General features: G+C 37.6%; 3 protein-coding genes and 1 non-coding gene across 4 annotated transcripts; 1 reads left to right on the top strand and 3 right to left on the bottom strand.

Moving 5' to 3' along the window:
* Positions 1–178: 178 nt before the first annotated feature.
* Positions 179–1,423, bottom strand: LOC18590426 (recQ-mediated instability-like protein). Its single transcript, XM_018127014.2, has 4 exons — positions 1,245–1,423; positions 1,009–1,117; positions 855–916; positions 179–699 (listed from the first exon to the last, which is right to left on the bottom strand). Exons 1-4 carry the CDS (start codon positions 1,362–1,364, stop codon positions 586–588), a joined length of 405 nt encoding a protein of 134 aa, XP_017982503.2. The 5' UTR covers positions 1,365–1,423; the 3' UTR covers positions 179–585.
* A 516-nt stretch (positions 1,424–1,939) lies between these two features.
* LOC18590425 (GDSL-like lipase/acylhydrolase superfamily protein) lies at positions 1,940–4,025 on the bottom strand. The gene is made up of 5 exons (XM_007015929.3): positions 3,587–4,025; positions 3,340–3,470; positions 3,034–3,267; positions 2,480–2,735; positions 1,940–2,384 (listed from the first exon to the last, which is right to left on the bottom strand). The coding sequence occupies exons 1-5, from the start codon at positions 3,837–3,839 to the stop codon at positions 2,191–2,193; spliced, it is 1,068 nt and encodes a 355-aa protein (XP_007015991.2). The 5' UTR covers positions 3,840–4,025; the 3' UTR covers positions 1,940–2,190.
* Positions 4,026–5,187: 1,162 nt separating this feature from the next.
* Positions 5,188–5,260, top strand: TRNAA-UGC (transfer RNA alanine (anticodon UGC)). Its single transcript has one exon. It is a non-coding gene; the product is annotated as a tRNA-Ala (tRNA).
* A 283-nt stretch (positions 5,261–5,543) lies between these two features.
* On the bottom strand, positions 5,544–10,189 carry LOC18590424 (Lecithin:cholesterol acyltransferase family protein). Its single transcript, XM_007015928.3, has 6 exons — positions 9,243–10,189; positions 8,918–9,140; positions 8,225–8,508; positions 7,556–7,895; positions 6,879–7,144; positions 5,544–6,424 (listed from the first exon to the last, which is right to left on the bottom strand). Exons 1-6 carry the CDS (start codon positions 9,719–9,721, stop codon positions 5,941–5,943), a joined length of 2,076 nt encoding a protein of 691 aa, XP_007015990.3. The 5' UTR covers positions 9,722–10,189; the 3' UTR covers positions 5,544–5,940.
* Between the last annotated feature and the right edge of the window lie 1,132 nt (positions 10,190–11,321).

Below are 11,321 nucleotides of genomic sequence, written 5' to 3'. Positions count from 1 at the left end.
GCGTTATCTTTTCATGCAATTCTTCTATTCACTTCTAATGTAAAAAGTGTCACCTTCGTCCCTTACCAAACATCATCTAACCATATTTCATGATGGAATGCGGAAGCCGGAAAATTTCTGCCAGATATTAAGTAGAGAATTCAATGCATTATTTCTTGAATAAATCTCATTGGCCACATTATTTCAAATTCGAAACAATAGAATTCTTCCTTTACTTCTGGACAAATGACTGACTGCAGACACAAGGTTCAAAGCCAGAGTCTTACACATAGTTTGTGGAGGGAATTGGACATAGGCAGACTAACTTTACAACGTAAAGAATAGCATAGAGTATAAACCACAACAAGAAGAAGCAAACGTAGCCTGCCTCGAATAAAGGAAAAGACTTAAAATCTAGGAATGATGGAGAAATATTCAGCTTCAATAAATGACAAAAAAATTTATCATGTTTAATCTATGGGAAGAACATTCCTCAGCTAAATGTCATTATAGTCAAATGCAGTCCTTAGAACTAGCATTGGAAACACAGTCAAGCTCCTCATCCAACTAAACTTGTGGGGTGTAGGAAACAGAGAACTGGATTCTTCATATGAATTCTTCAATAAGGGGCTGGTAGAACAATTTGTAAGCCTCCAAAACTTCAAGATACCACATCGCTTCTCGATCCGGAAATTGAGAAAGATCAACAATCTTATGAACCTATTAAGCAATGATCAGACTGTGTGAGAAACAGAGAAATTGCATTTCATCTTTAGATTATACACAACATCTTCTCATGCTTCCAATTAAAATGGAAGAAGTTAACATTTTCTTATGAAATGAATTAGAAGAAATTAAATGGGAAATTCAAGTACCTTAATAACAGGGAGGTCACCTGTACGGACAAAATACCCTCCCACCACCATTACATACAGACCTGCCAAAGAGAATGCAGCCGTTTCAATAAAATGCGCTTATTATAAAACAGTGGTTGGGGGGGGGGGGGGGGGGGGAAGAACAAAACAAAACCTTTCTTCCATTGACGTTGACGGAAATCGCCGGAGAGGCTAAGCTCGACAATACCGGTGCCGTCATCGAGAAGCAGGCGGTCGTCATCGTCGTTTGAGATCAAAATGCCCTGTCAAAAAATAAAAATAAAAAAAAAAAGAAAGAAAAGAAAAGGTGGGTAAGAAGGAAAAGGTAAAATAGGGAATTTGATAAAAGGAAAGGAGGAAGGGTAGGAGAGAGTAGAACAGACAAAAGACCTGAAGCCAGGCACGTTGGAAGAGAATGCCGCCAAGAGTCAAGGCGTTTTGAGAAGGAGTTTCTCTGGCATCTTTCAGTTGCCCGCATAGCAGTTTCAGCGCTGCTAAACTATAGTCCATCTCTTCCTTGTAGGAATTAGGAAAGTGATGTATGACTTATTGGGCTTTAGAGACGTGGGGAGCTAGGGGCTCTGTTTTAAATTCTTGTGAGTTTAATTTTTATTTTATTTATATACTAATTCATTGATTGCTTTGTTTATTAAGTAATTTTTTATATGATTTAATACATGATTATGATTATAATTGGTAGTTATACATGTAAGTTCATAAAGAAAAGAGAAATTGATGATTCTGAAATGATTGCCTCCAAATTAAATTAAATTAAAAGATGATTAATTTTGTTAAAGTATCTTAGTTAAATAAATTATGAGCTGATTTAGTTGATAAATTCTTTTTTTTTTATTAGGATAAATTTACTTGCATCTTTATAATTTTAATTTTTTCTCACATGATATTTTGTATTTCTTTTTTCAATTAGCACCATGTGGATAATTTCTTGTTTTCATCACCAGTTAAGTTGTTAATTTTGTTTCATAAATTATAAAAATATGAACTTAATTTTGAATTGATGGCCTTAACAAACAGACCCCAAAGGAGAGCAAAATAGTTGAGAAGAAGAAAATCTAAGATTTGGGTTTCTCATTGGCCAAAAGAAACAGAAAAACATTTTATTGTGGCTGACATGGATTATTTCAGACTACTTACAAATTATGAGCACATGGAAAATTACAAGTTTTTGGAACCATTTCCCATTAATAGTTCTAGTGATAGATAGCAATGTAATGTAATTTATAAGTACATAGCAACAAAGAGTCGAACCAAACTCTCCATGACACAACTCGAGTAGAGTTTTCCAGCGAGTATTAACCAAAACCCCTTTTTTATATTAGAAAATGAGAGAGATTCCACTGGTCAAGAGGTCATCAGCTAAAATCTTGTTTGCAGCCTCTGATGGATGGAAGCCATCCCAGAAAACGTACTCAGATGCATTTGCACATGTTCCAATGGACTTAGGATTGCACAATATTGATGTTTCCAGCAGCCCAGTTCCGCAGCAAGCCCTTCTTGCCTCTGCAAAACCTGTTTAGACATTGCTTAAACTATCAGTGCCCTGCCCTGCCCTGCCTGGAGATTAAACTTTAACTAGATCAAATGGTAAAGAAATGATAACGTACCATTCTCAGCAGGCTTTGTGACAAGGTTGAAGAGAGATTGGTAGATGTCAAAGACAACCAAATTGAGCCCAGAAAGCTTTTTCTGCAACCTTTGAGATGTGGCATTGAGTTTGTTGTTGAATGAAACTGCATTGCTATTTAACTTAGCCACACACTTGTTGCTATCAGAGCCAAAAACTGTGATGGCTGCTGGCAAGCACCCCAGCGGTGGCAATGTTGTCACTCCAATTTTCCTTGCTCCAAGCCCATACAAATTCTGTCACAAAGTAAGTTCTAGTCACCAGATAAAAGCATATACTGGGGCAAGGATCTCTCCATTTAAAATCCCTTATTTAGTGTTTTGACGGCTTAATTTGGTTTTGTGTTGTGAAATTAATTGTGTTCCCAGAGTTGCCACAAGCAAAAAGGATAATTAGTTCCGAAGATCATTTATATAATGTATGCAAGTCATCTTTCAAGGTTCGATTTTCTTCATGTCTGTATGTTTTTACCGGTCCTTTTTCACATGAAGAAATATTAACTTTTAATTGAGGAGGAAAGGGACGAAGAGAGACCTGAATGAAATGAGCATAGGATTCAATGAGAATATCTGAGAATTGGTCAGGTGTATAGGCCTTGTATAAGAGAGGATTAATGTAATAGTTCTGAAGAAAGTCACTGCTCCCAGAACTGATTAGGTAGATTCCACCAGATATTATTGAAGAAGCATTGGATTTCCCTGCAATTGCCACCAACTTATTCTGGTACTCCTTGTAGTTCTCCAATTGCTTACTCAATGAGAGTGTATGCTGCAAAAACAAGGAACATATATTTAAAAGTCTTGTAGAGAAGTTAAAGAGAGTTTTTGGTTTCAGTTTTACATATAACTTTGCTGTAGTCTCATAGTAACCAGAAGAAGCTGATGCAAAGTTGGCTCCAATCAACAGGTTCTTTCCTTCAGCTTGTTTGCTGAGATACGCTGGTGGATAAGAAGTGAAGCCAATGTTCTCAGCTGTGTTTTAGAAAGCAAAACAAAGGACACCCTTTTAGAGAACATATATAAGGTGAAACAGTATGAAAGGAGAGACAATTCCAAAATGGGGTTAAAGGGGTTATTGGATCAAAGACCAGTGAAGTCCGAGGCTAGTTTTCCGTTGCAGAATCTTCCAGTTGGTTTGTGATTAACAAAGTCCCTTCCATAAGGAGGGAAATTTGCTTTTATAATGGTGTAGAGGTTGTTGTTGTTGCCTGCATCAACAACAGAATCCCCAAATATGAACATTGCAGGAACAAGAGGCTGCCCATTAACCATGGAAAGCGCAAAGGCAAAGAGAACGAATGGAGCCAAGAAATAACTGGAAAACTTCATATTTTTTTCCATATGCTGGAGGCTATGAAGAAGAGTGAGTAGAAAAATGGGATATAAGGAGAGCTTGGAGGTGGCTTTGAAGAACAACAACGGGATAATAAGGCTACAGTTCCAAGTAGTCTATTTATTTCTGAGCTGAGGCTATGCGTTTATGAATCGGGATGAAGTTCAATTTATAGATTTGTTCCTTCACCATTTTATGATTGCCTCTCTGATTTGTGATATAGTAGTAACTATTTTATACATGAGTTCAAATTTTTTAATGCAAAATAAAGAAACAGTTTTTGGGTTTAATAGATTGTAGTAAAGAATTTTCTTTAATTAAACAAGTAAGTTCAGTTACCGTACTTCCAAATCTCTAATATCTAAATCATTTTCATGTTACAGGCGTGTTTAACATGTCCAAATCTTGGGATAACTTGAGCTGGGATTTGCTGAGATGGGTTTTCCATCATGTTCAATTCTTGACCAGAACCATCCCCTGGCTGTCATAAGTTGCCAATAATGCTGCACGATGAGTGGTTCATTTGGGAGATATGAGTAAAGCCAGTCTGGATAGTTTAAGAGGTGATTAATATATTTAACAATATATCAGGCACCTAAATAAAGTTAAACAAGAGCAACAACAGATTGGTATATGGGCACCCAATTTTCCATCAGTCTAAAAGTTAATGGAAAACCAAACTTTGCCCTTCAGTTTTCTTTAGCTGCACTGCAAGTAATTATGGGTTACAGTGTCATTTGACCTTTGAAAGAGGATTTACAATGTTATATCTGGGAATTGCCCATATCAAATTAACAAAAAAAAGAAAAAAAAAAGGGCAGTGGTTCCAACTAAACCCCTTTGGCGTGCCTTCAAGAGTTTCATTCTCGGGCTGTCCTAGCTTCTGCTACACCCTTTTCACCTTTTGCCTAGATGAGGAAGGGGTCAACCAAATAATGGCACTTGCATTTAGAAACAAGTAGCTGAAATCTTCAGTCACTGACCTTCCTTGTTTTGTATTGTGTGCCCTTATTTCCTTCACTAGCAGTTCCGCAATCACTTTCAAGTCATTTTGCTCCTGTGAAGTTATTTGATACAATTTTGGAACATGGCTGGCAGACAGAGATTGGACATCCTTTCTTACATAGTATTATTTAATAGGACACACTTATGAATCAGGGAGGGCGGCAGGAAATGGAGAACTGGCTTCCACTATATGGACAATGTAATCTTTTTCTTGTTATAGGCAATAGATTATAATAGTTTCTTGTTCCTTTTATCTCAAACTCCCATCCAGCTAACTTTTATTCACTTCCTACGAATCAGAAAGAAATAGAATTGCAATTAGCAGAGTGAATTATTGCCATCTTTCAGCGTGGGGATGTAGCTCAAATGGTAGAGCGCTCGCTTTGCATGCGAGAGGTACAGGGTTCGATCCCCTGCATCTCCATTTCCATTTTAGGATAATTTTTGTTCCTGGCCATTGGCCATTTGTTTTTGGAACTATCTTGGCAAAGGCCAAAGAGTAAATTGGAGTTTGGCCATAACTAGACAGTCCAAGAGGCTAGGACAGAAATGAAGACATAAAGATACAGATATGAATCTCAATGATAGGTTGAGTAGAGCTCATCCATGTTCCATAGAGTTGATGACTTAGCAAGGCCATGGGGAAAAAGATGACTGTTCTCAACACAAGCATCTGAAGGTTCAATGATTAAAAAAAAAAATAGAAAGGCATCAATGCAGAATATTTAAATACATCTTCTTTCCAATTGTTACTATTTGATTACAGAAAAAGTGGCAAAATTACAACATTTAGAAGATACCAGAAAATTGAGTACCCCACTTTATGCACCTTTCACTCTAGCACAACGGCCAAAATGTTATGAACGATTTCCAGCAAGGTATTCTCACCGCAAAAAAAGGCTAAGGTCTCTACCTGATCAAGTACCCTTAATTTCTCCATTCTGAGGGTTGTGCTCTTCAGCTAGTCCTCTCAAGAAACTCCCATCACCACCTTATATTCCCATGTTAGTTACTTCGTTCTGTTGTTAGCGCTTCTTTTTCTTCCATCTGCCTTACGGCATCTCATTTGACAATGATAAAGATCATCAAGCTATCTGAATATAATCACAACCGAAGGTTTATTCTCTCAGACATTCTTAGGATATCTGAGTAAATCCTATCACCTCTTATCTCTTTCCCAGTGGCTCCAGATGCAATGCGCAATATGTCTTCAATGAGCGCAACATTTCCCATGATGTCAACATGTGCCCCACTCTCGATGCCCCTCCCTTCTAGCAGACTAGATGGTGGCTTGTGCCGGTACTCCCTTATGTATGTAGCAATGCCGGATGGATTGAACCGGGTTCTTCCTCTCCATCCTTTAGCACACATGAATCCAGCACTTAGAACAGGTACATTCTCATCTCCATCTACAAAGTATACTCCACCTTTCAAGCAGCTACCATCTTCTCCATTGACTGAGCTATCAATCTGGTATGGAATGCTTTTGCACCCGCTGGTAGGTGACAGTTTGTACACGTATGATCTCTCAGTGGGAATTCCAACACCATACAAGCAGTATATCTCCATGTCCGGAGCATCAGGTAGTCTGAAAAATATATTCAGCTTTTTAATCATTAAGTACTAAGGTATACAAAAAGGGATATTTTCGGTTGTGTGCATCTTGGGATGTGCACAGGTATGTTGCAATAAGGTTTGTGCTTCACTTGATTGACAGATAGACAAATTTGAGTCTCTTCAGAAGTCAAAATTTGATGATCACATGACCAAATGGGAAAAGGTCATTGAGGATTAATAATTCAAGAGAAGTTGATGATTATATTGGTAAATTGCAAAAATAGAAGTTCAATGTATGCAAGGAAAGAAAGCAGAACAAGATTGTCAACGCATTGAATGTCTGAGACATAATAGATATGAGTTTAAGACAATACATGTTTACAGATAATAGACTACATAGAATCTATCTAATATGTATAACAAATAAAGACAATACATATAACTATTAAAGCTGTCAAAATGTATCTGAGTGCAATTATACGTACTTCATTTCAAGTGGATTAGACCAGTATTTGTAATGGTTGTATTTAGGGTTGTCTAGATCGTCGGCTATTCCATGTGAAAAATGAGCTTCAGCCCGTAGCATCATTTTTGGTGCCACAAAGCGAAGCAGATCAAGAAGGGTTTGAGTTGTGTAAGCTTTATTTGCTGCAACTTTTTGGATGCCTTCCCTGCTCATCTCATCATATTCAGTCCAGGCCTCTCCACAGGAAAAGTTTAAATTTTGGGAAGCACTTGTCCGCAAAAATTCCTGAGAATGAAACTTCATTATTGATTCTCATTACAAAAGCAAGATTTTTGGCAACAACAATAAAAAGGACTGAAACACAGTCTTCTATTTTTGTAATGGATACTAGATAGGAGATCTATTATTTTGTCAAGTACTCAGAAAATGCATACTTGTCTGAACGAGGCAATACTTGAAGATATATAAATGTTATCCATAAGAGGTAGCATGGTTCTGTCATTTTAAAAGCTGGAAATGATAAAACGAGAAAGTAGAAGATTTCTCATTAGAAAAAGCTCTTTTCCTTCAGTCATTTCAAGACTCTGTTCTTAAGTTGTCTCCCTTCAGTAGTGAATTAAGTTGTTTCAACAGATCAAAAAGGCTAAAGGTTAAATATATTTTCTAAGGTCATTAGCTGAAGCATACATATCATACCTTTGAATCAATAGTGGGAAGCTGTGAAGAATGTAACTGTGATGCTGTCTTGCCAAAAGAGATTATTCTTCCATATTGAACTGGATCTTTCACTCGAAAACCTCTCTTCACATCACTGTTGTTGACATTATTGTCAATTGGAGAGGGTTGAGAGTGTCTTTTCCTCGAGAAGTCACAAGCATGCCGTTCTTCAGGAGACCAGTCCATGTTGCCCCAAATAGTCTCTCCCCCTTTGGGCACCAATGACACAATGGAGTCCCATGTCCGAGACACCCGCATGACATGTTCTAATGTTTGTAGCCCTAAAATCTTAGAATCCAATAGTCCAGGTGCCATAGCTCTACAAAGACCAAACAAAAGAGTAAAATTTGGTAAATACTGAAAGCTAAATCTTTTGCTAATAATGCACTAACATCAAGAAATCATTATTTCTTGTTGTCACCAGTATTGGGATATTTTCTATCTCAGTCAAGGTTCTACATGTCCAAACTAAAGAGAAAACCAGGAAAGGTGATTTCATTTTAATCTTGTTTGTAACTTCATTTAGTAAGTTGATATGATCAAATCATTAATAACATATTTTGTGATACAATGGTACTTTGCAGTAACTTCATCTCAACTATGTTTCAACAGCAGCAATTGTTATGAGGAAGAGATGGAAACACTAACCTGATATAAGCAATGTCTTTGCCTTCAGCAGAGAATATATTACTAACAGCCTTTGGAACACCCAGAAAAGCTGGACCAATGTTCATGATTGCCTTGATGTGCTTGGCACACCAACCTGGACCACCACCACCCCCTATAGGAGGAGGTGTTTCAACCCATTTAAGGAAATGAAGAAAATAGATAACCCCCATGGAATGGGGCACCACAGCCACTTTCTTATAGCCATTGGTTAAATACATTAGCTCAATTTTACTCTTCAGCCTACTAAGAGCATGGTCCCGAATCTGCTTATCCCCAGTTGAAAAATATATTAGTAAAAACTCGATTTAATATGTTATCTATGTTTTGTGCTGCAAATTGGCCATGGAAGAAGCAACATATGAAAGCAGGAAGGATTGTTTGGAGCCAAAGATTGATATTGTTTTCCATCATATTCAGAAGCAGAGAGCAGAAGGGCCATGACAAGCATGGATAAATTCATTGCCTTGCTCTGTTTAAAATTAAGAACCTCCCCAATTGATAGAAACTTCAAGCCATAACTCAAGCGTAAGTTTCATAATCTTGTTAAAGAATTTTAACAATTTTACTTAAATCATTTCTGCTGAAACAGCAGTGTACACTTGAGATAGACATGAATATAACCTAATGCAAACGTGCAATAACGATGTAGAAGCAAAGGAAGAACAATTATACCTCTGTATTCTGGAAAGAGAGCCTCCAATCATAAGCAGCCATGTGCAAATTCTTCCCCTCATAACCAATTTTTGCCAAATTTTCAATGAGAACAGCCCACACGAAATATCCCGGAGCAAAATAGTCAGCCGCAACCAGCCCTGGAACAGCACGAACCCGGATTCCTGGTGGGTCAAGGCCAGTTTCACTGTGCAAAGACAAGTGCTCCAACCAACACAAAGGTCTACATACCAACAGAAGCCCCATATAATTCCTCAAAATTCAATCGAAATTCAAACTAAAAGATACAATTCCTACGTAAAAAAGAAAAATTGCTGTTAAGTACCTCTTGAAGATTTCAGTGAAGCTACCACCCCAAAGTCGTTTACGAAACAGACCATCAGCACAAGGCTGGCCTTCCCATAGCTCTAGGCCACCAGTCACAATGCCAGGGACTAAAACCACTGGGTGAAGAGCTGCCAAGCCTTCACGTTTAAGCCTGACCCCTGGTGATTCAGGAACCTGAAGCAATGTGACCGGCAAACTGTGGTACAAGAACAAAAGAAGCCACCAAGTGGAGCAAAGGTAACCAATCATCCAACAACAAGAATCTAAGCGTCTCCATTCCTTGGGCTGCTTCCTTGGTTGCTTTCTCTTCTTGATGATTTCCAAGGCAAAATTGTTAGCAGAAATGACCTCTTCTTCTTTCTTGTCCAGCTTTTGATCAATCTTTGGAGACTGATCAAAAGATTCAAACCCCACTGAAGCGCACTTAACTGCTTGCTCTACATAGCATAGTTTCCTAAACCGGAGAATAGAAGCCATTTTCAGCCCAAAAAAATGAACTTAAAATTCACCGAGAAGAACAACAACACGAACTACCCATCAAAGGGATACACAAAAAACCAAGAAACACAAAAAAGCCATAAAAATGAAACAGTGTAAGAACAAGAACATCTCACTTATATATAAGAGCTCGAGAGAAAAAATAAAGAAAAGCTGAATTATTATAAAGCTGAGAACTGATCAGCTTTATGATTAGCCGTTACAGAGACAAAAAAACAAAAAAAGACCACGTGGTGAAGAAGACGAAGATATGGGTGTCTGAAAATGCACCAAGGAACAAACACATAAGTAAGAAACAAGAAGAGAAATCAGCTTCTTCTTCTTCTTTTCTCTTTCTTTTTTACTTCCTTTGATGTATGGTCAGTGAAAGGGAAGAAGTTATGGAAGCAAACTGTTCAGACGGGATGAAATCGAGGGAGGTTTTGTTCGTGTATAATATATGTCGTTGGAGACAATGAAGAAAGGTGACATAAATTTTGGTTTTTTAAGGACACTTGTCTTGGTCTTTACATGCAGGGCAGATGACCCCTTTATCAGCTGTCGCCTTCCCTATGGAAACGTTTCTAAATTATGGGTTCATTTCTTTGTGTTCTTCACCTTTCACGTGTACGTTTGTTCCTTTTTAGCCATAAGTTTTACAACCAAAACTCCCCCCCAATTACCACTCCACTTCTCCTCTTTCGTTCTTTGTAAAAACGACTGCTTGACACCGCTGAAAGAGAGGGGATATGTTGGATTGAAAGGCTATGTGTGTTAATTAAAGTCAACAATATATATGATTTGATCCAAATATTCTAAAATAGCTTATCTGGGTTCTTATTTTGCTAGTATTAATTAAGGTTGTTCTGATAATTTTACTCCAACTATTGAGTTTTTGTGAGAATAAATTATTAGTACGACTCTTCATATGTTACTCATGAATTTGTTGCTTGTCACTATTTTATAAGTTCCATTAACTATTTATTGACACGACTCTCATTTATTATTCCTGAAGAAGTTGTTCATCCCCTCGAATCTTAATAAAAAAAACTTATTGGATACTTATTTTTCGTGTCAATTGATGTTATAGTTTCAACAGAAACGACAGGGATAATTATTGCATTATCTCTTCCTAATTATAATCAAGCAAAGTTGAAGGAAATTCTAGTTCAAGCTTGTTATTATGTTGTGAGAATAGAAATGGAGGAAAAATGTAAAGAATAATTTGGGCTTGTTTAGGAAAAAGAAATTGTTAAATACGTTGTTAATTTGGGCATGCAGTATATTCAACAGGAGTTGGGGACAGAGGTGTGTGTGGCTGGCATTGAGAGAGAGAGAATCCAAAGTGAGACAAGGAGGGGGCAGCCTCAATCATAGGGAAAGCACACGCTACAACAAACACAGAAACCCAAATTGTCTAAAAAGGGACACCATGGTGCTTGGCAGTGGACCTGGAATGAGAATTTTGCCAAGGAGAGGAGCACTCTAAAACAATATATGCACCCATCATTTATTCTCATTGTTCAGGGAGAAAGTTGTATACCACCAGAAGTATGTAATATTAGAGAAAGACTGAGGGAGCAATGTTTTAGGAGATGGG

The sequence above is a fragment of the Theobroma cacao genome, chromosome 9 (assembly GCF_053813885.1).
Source record: "Theobroma cacao isolate CCN51 chromosome 9, ASM5381388v1, whole genome shotgun sequence".
Lineage (NCBI taxonomy): Eukaryota > Viridiplantae > Streptophyta > Magnoliopsida > Malvales > Malvaceae > Theobroma > Theobroma cacao.
Note: the sequence above shows the minus strand (reverse complement) of the source record. Positions and strands in the feature narration are given on the sequence as shown.